This window comes from Eubalaena glacialis, chromosome 9, assembly GCF_028564815.1.
Source record: "Eubalaena glacialis isolate mEubGla1 chromosome 9, mEubGla1.1.hap2.+ XY, whole genome shotgun sequence".
Taxonomy (NCBI): domain Eukaryota; kingdom Metazoa; phylum Chordata; class Mammalia; order Artiodactyla; family Balaenidae; genus Eubalaena; species Eubalaena glacialis.
This window is the reverse complement of record NC_083724.1, coordinates 65,636,089-65,659,755: the sequence shown is the minus strand read 5'-3', so window position 1 is coordinate 65,659,755 and position 23,667 is coordinate 65,636,089. Positions and strand designations below refer to the sequence as shown.

General features: G+C 39.8%; 1 protein-coding gene across 14 annotated transcripts in view; it reads left to right on the top strand.

The window, feature by feature from the left end:
- Positions 1 to 23,667, top strand: part of FREM1 (FRAS1 related extracellular matrix 1) — a 172,064-nt gene that overhangs the window by 53,441 nt on the left and 94,956 nt on the right. For all 14 annotated transcript variants that reach the window (XM_061200436.1, XM_061200437.1, XM_061200439.1 and 11 more), the window contains 5 exons: positions 4,019 to 4,161; positions 15,429 to 15,625; positions 16,346 to 16,436; positions 17,775 to 17,942; positions 21,273 to 21,481. In XM_061200436.1, coding sequence (XP_061056419.1) covers positions 4,019 to 4,161; positions 15,429 to 15,625; positions 16,346 to 16,436; positions 17,775 to 17,942; positions 21,273 to 21,481 — 808 coding nt within the window. The remainder of the gene's footprint in view (positions 1 to 4,018; positions 4,162 to 15,428; positions 15,626 to 16,345; positions 16,437 to 17,774; positions 17,943 to 21,272; positions 21,482 to 23,667) is intronic.

Genomic DNA, 23,667 nt, shown 5'->3' with positions numbered 1-23,667 from the left:
CATTGTATATTCTTGTCTCCTTTGTTGTAGATTAATTAAACATAAATGCATGGGTTTATCTCTGGGTTCTCTATTTTGTTCTATTGATCTATGTGTCTGCTGTGTGCCAGTATCATACTATTTTAATTATTGTAGCTTTGTGATACAGTCTGAAGTCAGGGAGTGTGGTTCCTACCAGCTCTGTTCTTCTTTCTCAAGATTGCTTTGGCACTTCAGGGTCTTTTGTGTTTCCATACAAATTTTAAAATTATTTGTTCTAGTTATGTGAAAAGTGCCCTTGATATTTTAATAGGGATTGCATTGAATCTGTAGGTTGTCTTGGGTAGTATGATCATTATAACAATTTTAATTCTTCCAATACATGAACAGTGTATATCTTTCCATCTGTTTGTGTTGTCTTCAGTTTCTTCCATCAATGTCTTAATTTCAGATACATTTTAACAACCCTGCATTTGTACTCTCCTCCCCTCACAGCTACTGTTTTTGATGTCATATATTACATCTAATTTTTTGTATATCCCTTAACTGCTTATTGTGGATGTAGATGATTTTACTACTTTTTTCTTTTAATTTTCCTCCTATCTTTGTGTGTGGATGATTTACTACCTTTATACTGTGTGTTTGCCTTTACCGATGAGGATTTTGCTTTTGCAGTTTTCACGTTTCTAGTTGTGGTATTTTCTTTTTCTCTTAGAGAAGTTCCTTCAACATTTCTTGTTAAGCTGAACTCTTTTAGCTTTTGCTTGTCTGTAAAGCTTTTGATCTCTCCATCAAATCTGAACATGAGCCTTGCTGGGTAGAATATTCTTAGTTGTAGGTTTTTCCTTTGCATCACTTTAAATATATTGTGCCACTCCCTCTGACCTGTAGACTTTCTGTTGAAATTCAGCTGATAGCCTTATGGGTGTTCCCTTGTATGTTACTTGTTGCTTTTCCCTTGCTGCTTTTAATATTCTCTCTTTATCTTTAATTATTCCATTTTATTTTTATTTTATTTTATTTTATATTTTTAAAAATATTTATTTATTTTATTTACTTATTTTCCTTATCATTATTATTTTTTTTGGCTGTGTCAGGTCTTAGTTGCAGCACACAAGCTCCTTGTTGAGGCACTCTGGATCTTTTCATTACGGTGCGCGGTCTCTTCATTGCAGTGCTCAGGCTTCCCTCTAGTTGTGGCATGTGGGTTTTCTCTCTCTAGTTGTGGCAAGTGGGCTAGAGGGTACATGGGCTCTGTAGTTGTGGTGTGTAGGCTTGGTTGCCCCGTGGCATGTGGGATCTTAGTTCCCCGACCAGGGATCGAACCTGCATCCCCTGCATTGGAAGGCTGATTCTTTACCACTGGACCACCAGGGAAGTCCCAATTTTGCCATTTTAATTACAATATGTTTTGGTGTGTTCCTCTTTGAATTAATCCTGTATAGGACTCTCTGTACTCCCTACACTTAGGTATCTGTTTCCTTTACCAGGTTAGGGAAGTTTTGATCTTTTATGTCTGCAAATATGTTGATAGGTTCTCTGTTTCTTTTCCTTCTGGGACCCTTATAATGTGACTATTAGTGTGCTTGAGGTTGTCCCAGAGGTCTCTTAAGCTGTCCTCATTTCTTTTCATTCTTTTTTCTTTTGTCTGTTCAGCATCAGTGATTTCCACTACTCTGTCTTCCAGCTTCCTGGTCATTTCCTCTGTATCATTTAGTCTACTGTTGATTCCTTCTAGTGTATTTTTCATTTCAGTTATTGTATTCTTCATCTCTGTTTGGTTGTTCTTCACATTTTCTAACTCTTTGTTAAAAAGCTTCTAACTTCTTGTTCTATGCATCCATTCTTTTCTTGGGTTCTTTGATCATCTTTATCATCATACTACCCTTATCTCTTTCTCAGGTAGATTGCCTATCTCCACTTCACTTAGTTCTTCTTCTGGGGTTTTATCTTGTTTGTTAGAAACACGTTTGTTCCTTTGTTGCCTTATTTTGCCTAGGTTGCTGTTTTTATTTTTATGTATCTGGTAGGTTAGTTACATTTCCCAATCTTGGAGAAGTAGCCTTTTGAAGGAGACATCCTATGTGTCCCAGCAGCATATCCCCCTCTCATCACCTGAGCTATATGCTCTAGGGGTTCCCCCAATGAGGACTGAGTGTGTCCTTCTGTTGTGGTGGGCTGACTATGTAGGCAGTCTTGTAGGCTTGATTTGCCCCCTGTCCAGTTGGTTGCCAGGCCCTGCCTTGTGTGGAGGTTGCTGACTGCTGGTTGGTGGGACCGGGTCACAAGGTGGTGCTGACTACAGAACCCCAGGGGGCCCTGGGGCTAGTCCTGGCTCATTGTAGGGTTGAGTCAAGGTCCAGGAGACTCCAGGGCTGTTACCCACCCACTGGTGTGTTGAACCAGGTCCTGGGGCTAGTGCTGGCCTACTGGTGGGCAGAGCCAGGTCCTGGAGTCTGCTTGCAGGACCCAGGGGTCCTAGAGCTGGTTTTGGATTACTGGTGGGTGGGACTACATCCTGACAGTCGGGTGCAGGGTCCAGGGAGTCCTGAAGCTTGTGTTGGTCTGCTAGTAGGCTGGACCATGGTTCAGTTGGTCCCCGTGCAGGTTCTGTCCTATTAGTGGGCAGGTCGTGTCTGCAGGCTGCATATCTGTGGCTTTCTTTCAGCTAGTGTCTGCCCCCTGGTGGATGAAACTAGTCTGGAGGCTAGAGCAGGCTCCCTGGAGAGTGGGGCTGGGGCCCAGGCTATTCTGGAGCTGGTGCCTGCCCAGTGGTGGGTGGAGCTGGATCCTGGGCTATCTGGTGGACAGGGCCACGTCCAGAAGCAGCTGTTCACGCAGGAGGTCTTATGACAGCCTGTCTGCTGGTGTGTAAAGCTGTGTCCCCACCCAGTTAGTTGCTTGGCCTGAGGCATCCCAGCACTGGAGCCTACAGGCCTGTGGGCTGTATCGGGGCTGGGTCTTCACCCTAATAAGCTAGAGAGAAGATTCCACAATGGCGTTTGCCAGTGCCAGTATCCATGTGGTAGAACAAGTTCCCAAAATGGCTGTTGCCAGTGTCTATGTCCCTAGGGTGAGCTGCAGTTGCCTCCTGTCTCTCCAGAAGATTCTCCTAGATCAGCAAGTGATTCTGACCCAGGCTTCTATCAAATTACTGCTTCTTCCCTGGGTCCTGGAGCATGAGAGATTCTTTATGTACCCTTTAAGAGTGAAGTCTCTATTTCCCCCAACCCTCTGGGACTCCCAAAAGTCACCCCACTGGCCTTCAAAACCATATGCCCTGGAGGCTCATCTTCCCAAGTGCAGGACCCCTGGGCTGGGGCTTGGACCTCTTACTCCTTTGAGAGACTCTGCAGTTGTAATTATTTTCTTGTTTGTGGATTACCCACCCTGGGGTATGGGACTTGACTATTTTGTGACTTTGCCCCTCCTACCCATCTTTTTGTTGTTGCTTCTTTATATCTTTAGTTGCAGAAGCTCTCCTCTGGTAGGTTCTGGACTTTTTCACTGATGGTTGTTCTGCAGATAGTTGTGATTTTGGTGTGCCCATGAGAGGAGGTGAGCTCAGGGTCTTTCTCCTCTGCCGTCTTGGCTGATGTTAAGACTATTTCTTGAAAATATTTTTCTAATGCTAATTTTTCTATATATTAAGGCAGAAATATTAACTTTAATTTTTCTGCTTTATTATTTATAAGCTTTGATAAAAGCAATTAATAATGATTCCGTGGACAAACTACTATACATAAAATAGATAAGCAATAAGGATTTACTGTATAACACAGTGAACTATATTCAGTATCTTCTAATAATCTTTAGTGGAAAAGAATCTGGAGAGATATATATATATCTGAATTCCTTTGCTGTATACCTGAAACTAACACAATATTGTAAATCAACTATACTTCAATTTAAAAAAAGATTCCTTGGGTACATACAACATACTAGACTGAGAAAACTTCTGGAGATAAATCCAATATCATTATACCCCAACACCTGGCAGACTGTTACAAAGGTATGTGATATTTTGTGGACCCAATAGGCTATCCTGTCCCTGGCTTCCTTCAGATGGATCTGTTCAATGGCATCATTTACTATCGTCATTTTGGTGGAGAAATCTTTGAAGATTCATTTGAATTTGTCCTGTGGGACAGCCACGAACCTCCAAATCTCTCAGAGCCACAGGTAAGAGTCCATCTCTGAACACTTTCCCAAAGTCTTGTCCACAGATACCAGTTCTGGAAGATGTAATTAGAAACTACAGGAAAACAGATTTCAAAGCTCGAAGTTTGAGAAGCAATGGAGTAAGCAAAATTAAGTCGATTTCTTTGCAACATAACTGCTCTCTTACTTTTCCACAGAGTTATGTAAATTACCATGTATGCAGTGTTTCCAAGGTTATTTAACCATCAGACCCTTCTATAAAGAGCACCTCACAAAATTTGCTTGCTTCATAACAATAACAAAAAAAAAACCCACTGACTTATTTTATGTGTAGTGGTTAAAACATAGGCTTTGTAGTTAGACTGTCTTTGTTTTTGTCCTGTTGACATTAACTGACCTGTGACTCAGTTTCTTTATCTGTAAAACAACATTCTTATAAAGTGATTTTGAGGGTAAGCAACGTAATACATGTAAGTATTGAGAACTTTCTGGCACATAGTAAGTACTCAATAAATATATTAGCTATTATTTATCATTGCTTTTGAAGAACTAAGAGTTTTACTACCATTCAAGGATATTATTTAAGTATATAGAATACAAAAATAGGCTTAAGGAGCCATCATCCTATACAAATTACAGGTGAGGAAGGGTCTGGGCAACTATAAAGGGGTAGACTCCTTGCAAGAAGACGATGATTGGTGGTAAGGATGGAAAAAAAGGCTTCTGAAAATAAGTGACACCCACTACATATAGTGTCCCTATTGGTTATATAATGTCATCTCATAGTGTCACGGTCACTGACGTTAGCCAATGCATAGATGATTGAGCTATTCATCTGTCTGCCAAGATAAAGGTAACAAATGGAAGAATGATGTTTAGAGCCCAGAAACTGAAGGAAGTAGGTGCTCCTATTAAGAGGGAATGGAAAATGAATCAGAAAATTCTCAATTCACCTGCTTATTGACTGAAAAGAAATCAATTCCTTTATAAATAACAGCCTTCTCTTTTCATCAATGTGTATAATTATGCCATTTCTAGATTACATTTTTGCTTGAGACCTTAGATGATTTGATAATCCAAAATGGAAACTATTAATAGGATTTATTTCTAAATCTTTTGTTGTATCCATTCAAACTGAGCTATGTTTTTGACTAGAATACCGTATCGTTTTTAGCAAACTATAGGACTTTTTAAAAACAGAAAATTCAGGGCTCCTTTTTCCTTTTCTGCTATTGTATATTTTATAGATCATATTTTTCATACCCACAAACATACATGTCAGTTTCCTCTATAGTAAAGACCACAGTAATGAAAACTTTATTGAAATAAAATTATTTTTAAATCTTGGCAAATATGTCAGGCTGAATTCTGTAGATCCAGTTATTCCCCATGATGGATGGGCTTCTAAAGAAGTCATAATCATATTTTTCTCTACTTTTATTCATCTTCTTAATCTATGTTGGGGGGGAGGGAGGGAAGAAAGAAGGGAAGGGTGCAGAGAGCGAGAAAGAGAGGGAGGGTGGCGAGAGGGAGGGAGGGGAAAAGGAGGGAGGGAGAGTGTGAGAGAGAAACAGAGAAGCAGAGAGAAAAAGAAAGACTTTTGCTCTGGTTTCATGTACCGCCTATTTTTTGTCTCCTAAATATTCTCCAGCTCAGACTTGTGTAGCAACATCTCTACCTGACATCTCTACGTTCATTTTATTTATTTATTTATTTATTTATTCTATTTGGAAGGTTTATTTATTTTTTAACATCTTTATTGAAGTATAATTGCTTTACACTGTTGTGTTAGTTTCTGCTCTATAACAAAGTGAATCAGCTATACGTATACATATATCCCCATATCCCCACACTCTTGCGTCTCCCTCCCACCCTCCCTATCCCACCCCTCTAGGTGGTCACAAAGCACCGAGCTAATCTCCCTGTGCTATGCGGCTGCGTCCCACTAACTATCTATTTTACATTTGGTATTGTATATGTGTCCATGCCACTCTCGCACTTCGTGCTAGCTTACCCTTCCCCCTCCCCGTGTCCTCAAGTCCATTCTCTACATCTGCGTCTTTATTCCTGTTCCACCCCTAAGTCCTTCAGAACCTTTTTCTTTTTTTACATTCCATATATATGTGTTAGCATACGGTATTTGTTTTTCTCGTTCTGACTTGCTTCACTCTATATGACAGTCTCTAGGTCCATCCACCTCATTACAAATAACTCAATTTCATTTCCTTTTATGGCTGAGTAATATTGCATTGTATATATGTGCCACATCTTCTTTATCCATTCATCTGTTGATGGACACTTAGGTTGCTTCCATGTCCTGGCTATTGTAAATAGAGCTGCAATGAACATTGTGGTACATGACTCTTTTTGAGTCATGGCTTTCTCAGGGTATATGCTCAGTAGTGGGATTGCTGGGTCATATGGTAGTTCTATTTTTAGATTTTGAGGAACCTCCATACTGTTCTCCATAGTGGCTGTATCAATTTACATTCCCACCAACAGTGCAAGAGTGTTCCCTTTTCTCCACACCCTCTCCAGCATTTATTGTTTCTAGATTTTTTGATGATGGCCATTCTGACCGGTGTGAGATGATATCTCATTGTAGTTTTGATTTGCATTTCTCTAATGATTAGTGATGCTGAGTATCCTTTCATATATTTGTTGGCAATCTGTAAATCTTCTTTGGAGAAATGTCTATTTAAGTCTTCTAACCATTTTTGGATTGTGTTGTTTGTTTTTTTTTGATATTGAGCTGCATGAGCTGCTTATATATTTTGGAGATTAGTCCTTTGTCAGTTGTTTCATTTGCAAATATTTTCTCCCATTCTGAGGATTGTCTTTTTGTCTGGTTATGGTTTCCTTTGCTGTGCAAAAGCTTTTAAGTTTCATTAGGTTCCATTTGTTTATTTTTGTTTTTATTTCCATTTCTCTAGGAGGTGGGTCAAAAAGGATCTTGCTGTGATTTATGTCATAGAGTGTTCTGCCTATGTTTTCCTCTAAGAGTTTGAGAGTGTCTGGCCTTACATTTAGGTCTTTAATCCATTTTGAGTTTATTTTTGTGTATGGTGTTAGGAAGCGTTCTAATTTCATTCTTTTACATGTAGCTGTCCAGTTTTCCCAACACTACTTATTGAAGAGGCTGCCTTATATTGGCATATAGTTGCTTGTAGTAATCTCTCATGATCCTTTGCATTTCTGCAGTGTCAGTTGTTACTTCTCCTTTTTCATTTCTAATTCTATTGATTTGAGTCTTCTTCCTTTTCTTCTTGATACTCTGGCTAATGGTTTATCAATTTTGTTTATCTTCTCAAAGAACCAGCTTTTCGTTTTATTGATCTTTGCTATCGTTTCCTTCATTTCTTTTTCATTTATTTCTGATCTGACCTTTATGATTTCTTTCCTTCTGCTAACTTTGGGATTTTTTTGTTCTTCTTTCTCTAATTGCTTTTGGTGTAAGGTTAGGTTGTTTATTCGAGATGTTTCCTGTTTCTTGAGGTAGGATTGTATTGCTATAAACTTCCCTCTTAGAACTGCTTTTGCTCATCACATAGGTTTTGGGTCGTCATGTTTTCATTGTCATTTGTTTCTAGGTATTTTTTGATTTTCTCTTTGATATCTTCAGTGATCTCTTGGTTATTAAGTAGCATATTGTTTAGCCTCCATGTGTTTGTATTTTTTACAGATTTTTTTCCTGTAATTGATATCTAGTCTCATAGAGTTGTGGTTGAAAAGATACTTGATACGATTTCAATTTTCTTAAATTTACCAAGACTTGATTTATGACCCAAGATATATCTATCCTGGAGAATGTTCCATGAGCACTTGAGAAGAAAGTGTAATCTGCTGTTTTTTTTATGGAATGTCCTATAAAAATCAATTAAGTCCATTTTGTTTAATGTATCATTTAAAACTTGTGTTTCCTTATTTATTTTCATTTTGGATGATCTGTCCATTGGTGAAAGTGGGGTGTTAAAGTCCCCTCCTATGTGTTACTGTCGATTTCCCCTTTTATGGCTGTTAGCATTTGCCTTATGTATTGAGGTGCTCCTATGTTGGGTGCATAAATATTTACAATTGTTATATCTTCTTCCTGGATTGATCCCTTGGTCATTTTGTAGTGTCCTTCTTTGTCTCTTGTAATAGTCTTTGTTTTAAAATCTATTTTGTCTGATATGAGAATTGCTACTCCAGCTTTCTTTTGATTTCCATTTGCATGGAATATCTTTCCATCCCCTCACTTTCAGTCTGTATGTGTCCCTAGGTCTGAATTGGGTCTCTTGTAGACAGCATATATACAGACCTTCTTTTTGTATCCATTCAGCCAGTCTGTATCTGTTGGTTGGAGTATTTAATCCATTTACATTTAAGGTAGTTATCGATATATATGTTCCTTTTACCATTTTCTTAATTGTTTTGGGTTTGTTATTGTAGGTCTTTTCCTTCTCTTGTGTTTCCTGCCTAGAGAAGTTCCTTTAGCATTTGTTGTAAAGCTGGTTTGGTGGTGCTGAATTCTCTTAGCTTTTGCTTGTCTGTAAAGGTTTTAATTTCTCCATCGAATCTGAATGAGATCCTTGCTGGGTAGAGTAAACTTGGTTGTAGGTTTTTCTCTTTCATCACTTTAAATATGTCCTGCCACTCCCTTCTGGCTTGCAGAGTTTCTGCTGGAAGATCAGCTGTTAACCTTATGGGGATTCCCTTGTATGTTATTTGTTGCTTTTCCCTTGCTGCTTTTAATATTTCTTCTTTGTATTTAATTTTTGATAGTTTGCTTCATATGTGTCTTGGCGTATTTCTCCTTGGATTTATCCGTATGGGACTCTCTGTGCTTCCTGAACTTGATTGACTATTTCCTTCCCATATTAGGGAAGTTTTCAACTATGAACTCTTCAAATATTTTCTCACACATTTTCTTTTTCTCTTCTTCTTCTGGGACACCTATGATTTGAATGTTGGTGCGTTTAATGTTGTTGCAGAGGTCTCTGAGACTGTCCTCAATGCTTTTCATTGTTTTTTCTTTATTCTGCTCTGCAGTAGTTATTTCCACTATTTTATCTTCCAGGTCACTTATCCGTTCTTCTGCCTCAGTTATTCTGCTATTGATTCCTTCTAGAGAATTTTTAATTTCATTTATTGTGTTGTTCATCATTGTTTGTTTGCTCTTTAGTTCTTCTAGGTCCTTGTTAAACGTTTCTTGTATTTTCTCCAATCTATTTCCAAGATTTTGGATCATCTTTACTATCATTACTCTGAATTCTTTTTCAGGTAGACTGCCTATTTCCTCTTCATTTGTTTGGTCTGGTGGCTTTTTACCTTGCTCCTTCATCTGCTGCATATTTCTCTGTCTTCTCATTTTGCTTAACTTACTGGGTTTGGGGTCTCCTTTTTGCAGGCTGCAGGTTCATAGTTCCCGTTGTTTTTGGTGTCTGCTCCCAGTGGGTAAGGTTGGTTCAGTGGGTTGTGTAGGCTTCCCGGTGGAGGGGACTGGTGCCTGTGTTCTGGTGGATGAGGCTGGATCTTGTCTTTCTGGTGAGCAGGACTGCATCCGCTGGTGTGTTTTGGGGTGTCTGTGAACTTATTATGATTTTAGGCAGCCCCTCTGCTAATGGGTGGGGTTGTGTTCCTGTCTTGCTAGTTGTTGGGCATAGGGTGTCCAGCACTGTAGCTTGCTGGTCATTGAGTGGAGCTGGGTCTTAGCGTTGAGATGGAGATCTCTGGGAGAGCTTTCGCCGTTTGATATTATGTGGGGCCGGGAGGCCTCTGGTGGACCAATGTCCTGAACTCGGCTCTCCCACCTCAGATGCTAAGGGTGACACCCGGCCAGAGCACCCAGATCCTGTCAGCCACGTGGCCAGGTACGTGGGGAGTTTCTTGCCTTTTGGGAAGTCTGAGGTCTTCTGCCAGCGTTCAGTAGGTGTTCTGTAGGAGTTGTTCCACATGTACATGTTGTTTTGATGTATTTGTCGGGAGGAAGGTGATCTGCACGTCTTACTCCTCCGCCATCTTGAAGGCGCCTCCTCTGGCTGGCAGGCGGCTACAGCCAGCCATCTCCGGGTGGCAGCGAAGTCAGGCGGCAGGTCTCGCTGGCTCCGGCAGACCTCTGCATTCATTTTAAACTCAACATGTTCACAAGACATTTAGCATATTTCCCTGAAAATTTGCATGAAACCAATGTAACTAGAATCTTTGAAGTCATCCCTACTCCCTTTCTCTCGAGTATCTGCATAACCAATTGGTCAGCTAATCTTAATAAATCTACTTGAGAAATTTCTCTCATCTATCTCTACTTCCCCACCCCACTGTCATTGCTTTAGTCTCAGCCTTCATCTTTTTTGGACTAGATTATCCTCCAGATCTGTCACATGGTCTCTTAAGAATAGACGAGATTAGCCACGTCTTTGTAACTGAGGACAACTAAAACTCATTGATGCAGTAGCAGTATGTTTAGTAGAGTACATCTAGTGTCCATTTTTTCCCAGCTCTCCCTCTTCTGATGTGTGGCAGCTTTAGCTTATTCAGACTGTGGACTGGCTCTCAGCTACAGAATCACCTTCTCCAGGAATCATCCTCTGATGCTCCTATTCCATACCTGTTTCCCCAGGCTTGACCATCTGGTCCTTTTATATAATCTGATATCAAACTACTATAATGTGAGGCCATTATTTATTTTATTGGATCAACTGTGAGCTAATTTATGACATGGATCCTGATTTATTCATCTCTCTGTCTTCAGATCTTGGTATCTGACTCAGAGTAGAACCTCGAGAAATGTGTGTTGGTTCCAAAATAAACTCTGGTTCTTTCAACTTTTATTGAAATGAGGGGGAAATAAGAAGACCCAGACATGTGGCAGGGACTGAGGAAGGAGTAAGATGTGGAGGTAATAAGTGTAAAGCTTTAGTTTTCAGAGTTTCCAGGAATTAATCGTGTGTATAACAACAAAACAAATATTTTGTATGTGTGTGTGCTGGTAAGAATTACTGTGTTGTAAAACCCTGATATCATCACTGAAGCTCCAATTTTTAAGGGACTCAAATGATCAGCTGGTCTGTTTGATGACTGCATCTTCAATTTGGATGAGTATCCAGTCATGTCCTACAAATATAAATGTATTTAAAATATTCAGCAAAATCTGTAACTTTCAGCTGTTCAACTACAAGTCCAGATGAAATGGTTACTTGATGGGAGCTTTTGTGATCAGAAGGTTCCCCATTCACTGAAGATTAAACTCAGACCCAGGATTGTTTTGGCCATACTGTTAGAACACTTTCTTTCATAGGGGCAGAAATCAAAGATCTCAGGTGAGAATCTATTTAAAACAGGAAGGAAGTTACATAAGTGGAGATGCTTCTTACTTCTCATCTTTCCCATCTAGATACTCCTACTGAGAGATCTACCTACACATCAACAAGATGTTAGCAAGAACCCCCCTCTCTTTCTACCTTGGTTGCCATGACTGTCATCGAATAAAGCCTCACCTACTCAATTTGCGTTTGAAAAATATTTTCTTAGGTTATTACAGAATTGCTTGTATCACTACCCAAGTGCTTATCAACAGAAGACTGGTTTAAAAAACTGTATCTATACGATGAAATACTATCAAACAAACCAACCAAAAAAAACAGTAAATCTATGGAGAATATTCTTTATCTTAACTGTGGTGGTGCCTTGACAGGTATATAAGATTGTCACAACTCATCAAATTATATACTTAAACTGAATGTAGTTCATCGTATGTAAAGTAGTCCTGACCAGAAAAAGAAAAAAGAAGAAAAATATTTTCTTCTTTATTCCTCTCAGTAGTGGGCTTTATAGAATTTATACCTTAGATTTTAACCCGGGAGAGAGTAACGTTAGCAGTAAAATGGAGAGCGAAACATAAGGTTAGAAGAGAAATGGAGAAAGAGGACTAAGAAACAGGAAGAAAGGAAGCAGATGCCACAAAGGCCTGGGGGCAAAGTGGGAGGAAGGAGTGAAACATGACCAGAGGAGAGAACAGGCACCCAGAGTGGGCATTTATCAGAAGTCAGACCAGAAAGAGGAGTGGGCAAAACTAGCATTGGAAATAACTCCTGGGGGTGAGAAATAGCACTGGATAATCTCAAAGGAAGATGCAAAAGAAGGAATCAGGCAGAAAGCAAAGCTCAGTGCAGAGAAGGGATCAAGAACCCAGGTCTACAAGGAAGGCAGATAGTAGCCAGTGGAGTATCATATTGTGAGCTGGTTTCTGAGGGTCCAGGTTAGTGGTTGTCATTTTATATACTGATTTATTACTTTATGTTCCGATTCCCTGCAGGTCTGTCTGTGGGTGCTTGTGGCCATAAGTAGACTGGATGCATGTAGGGGAAGGCAACAAGCAAGAGCCCAGTGACTAGTATGGGCACTAGTTTTCCACTTTGTGGGAATGGGTATTTAATTAGGTCTTTTTTACAACCAAATTTCAGTAAAAATGAGAACACTTTATTTCTCTATGGAGTTTGTTAAAATAGGATCTTTCTCACCCACAGAACACGGACACAATAATTATTTGGACATGCATAAATATGTAAAGACACATCAACTTAAGCGATCATAAAGCATGTTGAAAAATGTGCCCACCATGAATTACTACTGGGGTATAGAAAAGCATGCTTGTACATTCTTTTTGCACAAAGAACACACTGGAGAATAAATTAGCATAGAAAATGGTCTCTTTGAAGGCACAATAACCATTGTTTCCTTATTAAATCTAGTTTTTCAATTAAGTGGAGCCTCACTGATCCACACCATGGCTGGGATGTCCCATAGAGAGTTTCTGAATTTTAGAGATTAGCAAAAAACTGTAACTGGAAAAAAAATCATGACACAGATTCCAGGAACTGGAGAAATGACTGTCATTGTGTTCTTTTATTTTGATAACTGAGTTTAGTTTCTAATTATTGAAATGCTTCATAATAGAGTAGTAAATATGCTGTATGCTTTTGTAAAAGTAATGAAGGATGGAGACGGAATTAATTTATTGAGTACCTACTACCAGGTACTCACTGTGCTATCAGCTATCTCATTTGATCCTGACAGCACTTCACTATAATAGTCATCCTTATTATTCCCAGTGTAAAGAGAGAAAAACTGAGCCCCAAAAGGGTTAAATGATTTGCCCCAGGCAGCAAAGTTTGTAGGTGGCTGAGCTGATGTTCCAGTCTTTTTCGTATCATAGCAAAAGCTTAACCATGTTTTAGTTTTTGCTTTGTATGTTAACTTAAAAAAGAAATTCTCTTCATTTTCAAATTGGTTATTGTGAACACCATTATCTTAGAAAAAATTGGCATTGCTGATCTGTACTTCAGTGACAATATTAAAATAAATCAAAACCAGAGTCAGAATACTTTCATGCATCAGGCTGTGCAATGACTCATGATGCCAAGCAAATGTACCATTTTGAGAGAGAGTAATTGCTTTCTCCCAACCAATCATGGATTATTGTAAAAAAAAAAAAATGTGATGATAAAAAGCTGTTTGGCAAAGTCTCCTTGCCCTCTTGCAAGATGCAAACCTATGAATGTTTGAGAAAATTCTTAACATCACAAACAGGGCATGTTGACTCATTCAGTGAGGAAACAACTATAAAGTACCTCCTACCTACAAAATACCGTGCCAGATGTGGTGGAGCTATAGAAATGAACAAAATATTTATTGACCACGTAATATATGCCAGCCATTTTATCTTCATAGTGATATTTGATCCTCATAAAATTCTGTGAGGTTGTTGATATTATGCTTAATTTACAAATAGGAAAATTGACACTCAAAAAATTTGAGTGACCTGTTCAAGATCAGTAACAGCTACTAAGTGGTTTACCCAGGACTTTAACCATCTGTTCACTGCCAAATTCCATGTGGTTTGCACTATACTATGATCCTCCTTGTGGAACTTTCAGTCTAGGAGAGATTTACATGTAAACTACTAACTAATAATACAAGACAATGAAATAACGATGTTTATCAAGGGATAACCAAAATTCAGGAAAAATTAATTCCTACTGAGAAATTGGAGAACGTTTCAAGAAGAACCTTCAAGGGTAAGAAAGACTCAGGTTGCTGGAGAGAGCAGGAGTAAAGCATTCCAGACTGAAGGAACAACAGGATTCAGAGCATAGAGGCATGTTTGAGGACTAGGACTGGGTCCACTGAGTGCAGTCAGGATGCTGGATTAATGTTGAAAGGTCATAAAAGATAAAGTTGAAATAAAGAGTGCGTTTAAACTGTGAGGGGTCTTGAATACCATGCTAAGGAGTTTGAATAATTCTATCCCTCCTGGGGGGTTAAGATTTTTTCTTTAACTTTCTTTTTAAAAAAATTTTATTGAGGTATGGTTGATTTACAGTGTGTTAGTTTCAGGGGTACAGTACAGTGATTCAGTTATTCATATATATATATATATATATTCTTTGTCAGATTCTTTTCCTTTAGAGGTTATTGCAAAATATTGAGTGTAGTTCCCTGTGCGATACAGTAGGTCCTTGTTGGTTATCTATTTTATATATACTAGTGTGTATATGTTAATCCCAGCCTCCTAATTTATCCCTTCCCCGCCTTTCCCCTTTGGTAACCATAAATTTGTTTTCTATGTCTGTGGGTCTATTTCTGTTTTGTCGATAACTTCATTTGTATCTTTTTTTAGATTTTTGAGGAAGTGAATAACCTGATTTGACTTGTATTTTTTAAAAGATAACACCAGAGGTATGAAAAGTCAAAATGAGTTATTGGAGTTAGGGCTGATGGAAAGCCGTTGTGATGATGTAAGGAAATTATGAAAACTGGTGCAAGGTCAGGAACAGTGGGAATGACAGCTGTGGGACTAGAGTGTAGACACTGTTTAGAAAATTCTGTAAGTACAAACTCTGGGACTTGGTGATGTGTTATATGTGGGTAGAGAAAGAGGAACCAAAAGTAATGTCAAGGTTTCCAGGATTTATGACTGAGTGGAAAGAGGAAGAGAAAGCCCAGGTTGCTGGTAAAGGGAGGTGTAGAAATAAAACCAGGAACATATTTTGTGTATTATATGCCTATTCTATAACACTCATGACTGCATTAACTATAATTGTGATAATCATATTCTTAAGGTAGAATGAAAAATACGTGGAGAATGTTCCATTTTTCATGTTCCTAATAACTCCCCAATTTTTTCACTGGAAGTGTATTACAAAATGGCAGTTTTTGAAAATCATAACTGTGACTGGATGATAGTGGGGTGGCTTTCTTTGGTGTCTTTTTGGTATTTCAAATTAATGGTAAAGATAATTTCTTTCCAGGTGGTGACAATCCATATCACTCCAGTAGATGACCAGCTTCCAAAAGAGGCTCCTGGAATTTCTCGGCATTTGGTTGTCAAGGAAACGGAGGTGGCCTATATCACTAAGAAACATCTACATTTTGTAGATACAGAATCCTATGACAGGGAGCTGCTCTACACAGTAACCACTCCTCCATTTTTCTCCTCTAGCCGCAGGTATCTCTATGAAGAGTCATCACCTGGGCTCTTAGTTGAGGGTTGCGTTCTAGGATTGAGTTGAAAGTGTCAGTGTATACTACTGTGGTTCACTTGCTTTGTTGGTCACACATGAACTTATATTCAATTCAGCATTTATTCTAATCTCAAACTTGTCTCATACCTCCCTTCAAAAGCTATATTAATTGGTTAAGTGGCCTGCAGCTTGTAGTGTCTTCAGCTTAGGTAGGCTTAAAACAGTCTTTAATCCCCTTTTCTAAAGAGAATGCTTTTTTTCTCTTTAGTAAAATGTGATGAGTCTTCATCGCTTTATTTTTCAATATTGCAGCCCACAAAAGTGGTCATATTCTCTGATTCCAATCCAGAAAATATCATGAATATACCTTAGGTTTGTATTATCTACCAAATGATAGTGAGGAAACGTTTTTAGGATGAGTATCTAACTACATCTTATTGTAGTTAGATTCCGTTTCATGATGTCAGAGCAGAAATTCTGTACATACTTCCTGCAGTCATGATGAGAACGGCATTCGTGATACTGGACTTAAGGCTAGAACCTCCCCCCGCCTTGATATAAAGAGAGAATATAAAGATGGAGCATTTGATTTCTTCCTATAGTGAGCACTTTTAGCTTCAGAAAATTTGGTTGTGGGCTACTATTTGATTTAATTTTTCTTACTTGGAAAGTTAGCTGATGTGTTCTCTTGTATTTTTGTTTAGACACTTGGATGCTGGGAAATTATTCATGGTAGACAGCATACCAAGGCTAACCAAAAACCCTGCAGCTCCAGGGTTGAAGTCATTCACTCAGGTATGATGCTATGCTCAAATGTTGACAAACATGATGGAAGTGTCCTCTGAGAAGGTACGGTGCTCCTAACGTTGCACTTGAGAGTATTGGCCTTTGACATCTATCACAAGCAACAAATACTTGATGTCTATATTCTTTCTGCTTGCACATTTCCATTAAGCAAGTGACATGTATTTGAAAATGCTTGATCGAGCTGGATATGGTTGTAAAATCTTGTTATAATTCAACACAGTCTTTTGCATCAATTTAGATTCCTGGTTTAGGGCTCTGATTTAGGGACCTGGTGCATATGTTTTTACTCCATCAAATTCAGTTCATCCAATATCCTACCATGTTAGTTTCCTAGGGCTGCTATAGCCCAGTACCACAAACTAGGTGGCTTAAAAGAACAGAGATGTATTGTCTTACAGTTCTGAAACTAGAGGCTAGAAGGCTAGAAGTCTGAAACCAAGGTCTCAGCAGGGCCACCATCCTCCAAAACCCTGTTTGGTCGGGGGACAGTGGGGTCTTACCTCTTTCCATCGTCTAGTGGTTTGCTGGCAATCTGACATTCCTTGACTGGTAGATCATCACTCCGCTCTCTGCCTCTGTCACGCCATGGCTGTGTTCTCCCTGAGTCTCTCTCTTTTTATAAGGAGCAAGTTATATTGGATTAAGGGCCCACCCTACTCCAGTATGGCCTTACCTTAACTAATTACATCTGCAACAACCCTGTTTCCAAGTAAGGTCACATGCTGAGGTACTGGGGGTTGGGGCTTCAACGTATCTTTTTTTGTGGGGGCCATAAGTCAGCGCATGCTATCTACTGCTTTCCACAATCCTTCATTAGCCCTCTCCCTGCTCCTGTGGCATTTGCTCTGCAGACCTGACTAGAGGCACAGTAATGATGAGTGCTTAGGCAGCAGCTACCCCGGGGCTGCTGAATCTCACTGTAGTTAGAGGTTGTATTAAATGAGTATGTCAACCTATGTGCTAAGTACTATTATTTTTTTCACTTTATAGGTAAGGAAACAGAGGCCTCGCAAGTTTAAGTAGCTTGACCAATATCACACAGCTACTTTGTGGCAGAGCTGGGTTAAAATGCAAGTCTCCTGTCTTTCACAGAGTTGCCTGGCTTCAAGCGCTTGATGTTGTCACTTAATTTCTTTGTTCTTTTCCCTCCTGCTTTTAGAAAATGCGATTTGTAAGATAGAGCTTTTTAGGATCTTCAAATTGATGATGGTGGCATTTACAATGTTCCCTATCAGTGAATGAGATGGGTATCTTAGACTTAGGTCTCTAAATGTCTCTCATCCTGGGAAATCGACACCCACATGTCCGTCTTGATTTGCTTTGCAGCATGCTGTGAACTATATGAAAGTGGCCTACATGCCACCCATGCAAGATATAGGCCCCCATCCCCGACACGTCCAGTTTGCCTTTTCCGTCAGTAACCAGCACGGTGGCACTTTGTTCGGGATCTGCTTTAACATCACGATTCTTCCGGTGGACAATCAGGCCCCTGAGGTAGGCATAATGCTTGATGTGAAGGATGAAAAGGCGGGGAAGACCTAAGGAAAGAAAGATGTTGAAAGACTTACTCAAAATGCTAACTTCTCTTTAGGCTCTTTCAAAGAACTTTTTTATTTTCCAGCTACAGTGTAGGAAAAAAAGCATGGGGAGGGGAGTCCTTCACCTCCTATGGGACTTTCTGTCTAAAAGATGAGATTTTCTAGTTGCTGAATTTGGCATTATTTTCAAAGCTTTATCAAAATCTCTTTCCTTTCCTTTCTGCTGAGTTTCATGTGTTGATCAGGTGAAGGGGATTAAATTAGGAGTCTCTTAGCAACCAGATAGGCTGATTTGCTCTCTCCGCAGGCCAGCTACGCTGTTCTGTCATCTAAATAAGCTCTTTAATTTTCTAAAATGAATTAAGATGGACCCTTGCATCCTGTGCTGTTCCACTCCCCAATGTTTGTGTAAGCTTTAAAGCACTTGGGTCTCTCATTAAAATCAAACTACAAAGGCGATGCTACCTTGTGCATCTTATCTGCGAGGCTGGGATTCATGGTGAGAATTTGTTCCCTGCCTGCTCCCTCCCCATCAGAGCACTAGAGTTAATGAGGGTGGCTATTCCTAGGTTTGCTTTTTCCCTCAAAAGCAGAAAGTGTGATTACCCATTCATTAGGAACCAGAGGGGTCTAGAACCCACATGTGTCTCATCCCTAAGGAAAGAGGCCACCTTCCCAGGCAGCCACCCGGAATATAGCTAGGAAAGCATGGATGCTCCTTTTCCTTTGCTCTCCTCACCATCTCTACAGCTGCCCAAAGTTGTGGAGCAGAGGTCTCACCCTGCAGGACCAAGGGGCTTACCCAAGCCACACAACTGTTCTGATGAGTCTAAATAATATTTGAAAATAATGAGTTGCCAACACTTAAACATCAGGAGGTTTTGTATCAAGTTTGGATTTCTGGCTTCTCTTGAAAATTTGGAAGCTCTGGCAACACTGAGTCCATTTCCCTACCCCCACCCCGCAGCAGTTGAACAGGGCACATTCCCCAGTCACCCAAGTACCCACCCAACTCAAGACACCCATTTACATCACTGGCTTGACCCCGCCAGCCTCTGAGCTTGCAATATTTGGTAGAAGATGGGCCCGAGAGCTCACAAAATAGGAATGTAAACTATGTTCTTTGCCTCCTTCCCTGTCAGGGACCAGATCACGTTCCCTGTATAAAAAATAGTTTAGAATGTCTCTTAATTTGATTAGATTTTATTCAGACCATCCTTTTCTATGTAAGAGATACATGCCCTGAAATAGCCCAGCATCTAAAGAAGCTAATGTGTGTTCTAGAACAATCACAGAGAAACAGTTTTTTATGCCAAGCTGTCCAGCCTCTTGCTAGAGAAAGATGATCTGTGGAAAAAACCAGAAAGTGTGAAGTGAATAGTTACCTCCATCATTTGAAGGTAAATGGAATAGTTACGAGGACTTGGGGCTCAAGAGGCTTAGTGGCGTCTATCTTTTTTCTACAGTGGATGGGACAAATGAAATAGTACTGTAGAGAACTGAGAATAGTAGAAATAAAATTAAATGAGTCGCTTCAGTGAACCTAGTCATGGGAGCGGTTCCCTGGTGTGAAAATCCACAGTTATCGCTGGGCTAAGTGATAACCATTAGGGGATCTTGACACGATGCTGACCTGAAGTTCCAGAAATCCAAGCACTGGGTTCAGGCAGGGACTAGAAAATGAATAATTAATGGGGGGGGGGGGCAAATTAGCTTTTAGTTTTTTAAAGTTGTCCTGAAATACATATATATTTAAAAATCGTCTAATGAGGCAAAGTATATTCCTTGAAACTTAGCGTCTTGGGATATTAATTGATGCAACTCAGGACAAAATGAGGTTGGGAGACATGGCCCATGTTTCAGTGGTAATAATCCTCTTTAAATAAGAGCTCCCTTTCTTTCTTTCTCCTACAAATAGCGAAGATGTAGGTTTGGCAAAATCAGAGTAAGGCACTTAGGAAGGGTGCGGGTGAGTGGTTGTAGGGAGAAAAGGCTCTTACTTTATGTTTTCCTTTGCTGGCAGAAGTAGTTTATTGTAGTTTATTGAAGAATACAAGGCAGCTGTCCCAGGGAGCATGGTCTCATCATTTCCATGATCCAAGGAGCTGCCCTTGGGGCAGCTGTGCCCTGGTGGGTGGGAGGATGGAGCAGGGCTCTGGGTGGAGGCTGTGATTTCTTGTTCACTTCCCTTTCCTCTGCCCATTTCTCGGCCCCCCTCCTCTTTACCAGCTCTTTCCTCCGGGAGTGCTCTCCTTTCTAGGAGTGGCAGCTGCTCTGAAGAGAGTAGCTGCGTCCTCAGAGAACCCTGTGTCCTCACGTTAGCAGAGCACTCACCCCAGACCATGTGTGAGGAGACTTCAGAGCCCATGACTTGGTAGCCCAACTGCATCCCCCCGTTTTTGCTTCTGTGTAGTAATACAAATTTGAGAAAATGATAGGTTAAACAAAGTTAGCAGATTTTCCTACTGTAGGGTCTGAGTGCTGAATACACTTATGAATCTTATAAACCTCCAAGGTGAAGATATCGTATGTGACTATTTTCTACATGTGTTTGACCATGGAACACTTCTTGCCAACTCCCAATGTGATGATAAAATAGCCCAAGCCCTTCTAACTTGCTTTTTACTTTCAAGTAAATTTTTATTGAGCTATGAGTTTTTCTGTTAGAGAAAATTATCCTTATGGCTTTAATATTTAAGTCTAATGCTTGAATAAATCTATTTCCTATGAAATCTTCAATTTCTATTCTTCAATTTCCCTGTTCTACTTCCATATCTAAAACACTCACTACCCTGATGCTTAAAAGCTCCAGTCAATTTCCCAAGTCTTTAAGAATTTTTAGGGTGTAAAAAGAGATGGATTCTTTCTCTAGGGGAATCTGATGTAGGTTTTGTTCATTTTGTAGATTAAGGTACATATGTGCCGAGCAATGGTAGGTGTGGACACGATGAGGAATGTTATTATTTTCTCAATTTAGCACCAGTGATGGTAAATCTGACTGCTGCTTCTACTCTACAGGGTCTGAGATCAATGAAATGCAGATGCGTTCAGGTTTCTAGATCTGCCTTGTTTCTTTGTGTCCATCAATGTTTAGAATTGGAAGCATTTAGTAAAAAATACTTTTCAGCCAGGATGTTCAGCTATGAACTTGTTCCCTTTAGCACAATCTTGAAAGTTTGATTGACATGTGAAGATGGTGCTGGAAGTTTTCTGTTGGTTTCATGAGCTCTGTCTTCAGGTACACCTCACGGAACAAGGCTTTAAATGTTTCCTTCCTTCTTTCTAGGTATTTACCAACCCTCTGAGAGTGGCTGAGGGAAGTCAGTGTGTCATCAGCACAGAGCACGTCCTGGTTTCTGACGTGGACACCAAACTGGACAACATCCACCTCTCCCTGCAGAGACAGCCTCAGCACGGAAGGGTGGAGCTGAATGGATTTCCTCTAAACACAGGGGCCATATTTTCTTGGGGAGACCTCCAGGCCTTAAAAGTTAGGTTAGAACATTTCCTGGCTTCTTTGTTTTACATGCTTTGGCTCCCATCTGAATCAATTGTGAAGCAGTGTAAGAAGTTTGTCCAATTCTTTCAGGGGTAACAACATGCCACCTAATACTTTTCAAGGGTCAGTTGAAAATTAGAAATGACAATCTTTAGTTTCCCCCCAAGACATTTTCTTTCCCTCTGGCTTGCTGTACTGGTAGGAATGACATTATGAATATTTGAGCAACAAAAATTCAATTACCATGAATATTAAATTTGCTGCAACTGCACATATCACAAGGGGTAACAATCAAACTAGATGAATAGAGTCCGAAATAATCTATAAGGCTAATCTACATAATTGAACTTGGTTTTAAGAAAAGCCAATTTCATAACCCTGGAAACTCTGGGATAGAATTCTGTTGATCGAAGTCTTTAGTGTGAATTTTTAATCCATTCTACTGGGGAGGGGATTTGCAGGCAAATAAGTAGGGTAGGTTGGGTAGGTAGGACATGGAACAGTACTTGGGTCTCTTACAGTCAGGGGTGGAGTAATCCCTGTCTCATGGTCCTGCAGTAGTTCCCCTCACCTTGAGGACTTTCATTTCTTCTGCCTAATGCAGTATGTAAGAAACTTTTTCTTTAAAATCTAGTAAAGCACCTTCTCTGTAAAACAATGCAAGATACTCAAAAGCAGTGGTCAGGTAGACAAACATACTGGTTAATTTCTCACTTGTACAAGTTCAAGTTATAAATGGGAATTTTGGCCTTTTTGATAAAGTGTAGTAGAAGGTATTAGGCATCAAATGCTTAGTTCTACATTTAGAAATTGATGAGGAAGGAGGATTTGTGTACAGGAAGATCATTTTCATCCAACAGCTTAGTTACACTGCTTTATTTACAGTTTCCAATATCTTACCTCTTTTCACTACTCTTATCCTCATTAAAATTTCCTTTTTTCCCCAAGATCTCAGCTCTTTCCTACCTGTTAGAAAGAGAGCTCTGTTTAGGTAATTCTTACTAGGGAATGAATGATGGATAGAAAAAAAATAAAAGTGCCAGTGTTTGCCAGCACGTATATTTCAAGCATTCTTCTAGAGACTTGCAATTATGGTTTTTTTCATTAAACTTCACAGCAATCAAACCTGACAAGGTAGATGGTTCTATTCTCATACTATAGGTGAAATAACTAAGACACAAAGAGGTTAAGGTCACTTAGCTAGTGTGTGGAGGACTCTGCTTTTGAAAGAAGTTGTTTGATTCCATAGCCATGCATTTGGATGTGTACTCCTAGACCTATTTGGCCCTTTTAGAGGCATGGTAAGTATATTTGAATTAGCACATTATCACATACCAATCTATTTTTGATGAAGATATCAGGGAATATGACAAAATAAAGCATAGGAGGCAGTGTTGGGAGGGAAACTGGCAGTAGGAGGCGGGCTTTCTCCACCACTGGAATCGAATCCCTAGCTAGTGTATGGGTGAGTCTAGTCCTGAGTAAAACACCTTTTAGCCCTGGAATTTTTTCATATGTAAACGTTACATATGTTCAATATACAATTTTTAAAGCAACTTTTAATTTCATTTCCTAGAACTTATTTCCATAACTGAGTGTCTTGAACAGATCATTGATAAGCTAAAAATTCAACTCAATTCAACAATTATTTAGAACTTACTGTGTATCACTACAGTGGACTGAAGAGTAAATGGAAAGTCTAGAATTAGACAATTCCTTTAAGAAACTTGACTGAGAATTAAAAGGAAATAGGGTCAAGGCAAGACCAAGAAAAATATATATATATATTTTTTGTAAATTTATTTATTTATTTTTGGCTGCGTTGGGTCTTCACTGCTGCATGAGGGCTTTCTCTAGTTGCGGCGAGAGGTGGCTTCTCTTGTGGAGCACGGGCTCTAGGCACACGGGCTTCAGTAGTTGTGGCACGTGGGCTCAGTAGTTGTGGCTTGCAGGCTCTAGAGCGCAGGCTCAGTAGTTGTGGCACGTGGGCTTAGTTGCTCCGTGGCATGTGGGATCTTCTCGGACCAGGGATTGAACCTGTGTCCCCTGCAATGGCAGGTGGATTCTTAACCACTGCGCCACCAGGGAACTCCCAAAAAAATACTTTTAAGTCTAGAGAAATTCAAGAATCTTTATAGATTGAGAGGAAAAGAGTTAGTAAATGACAAGGGGGAAGTGGCAG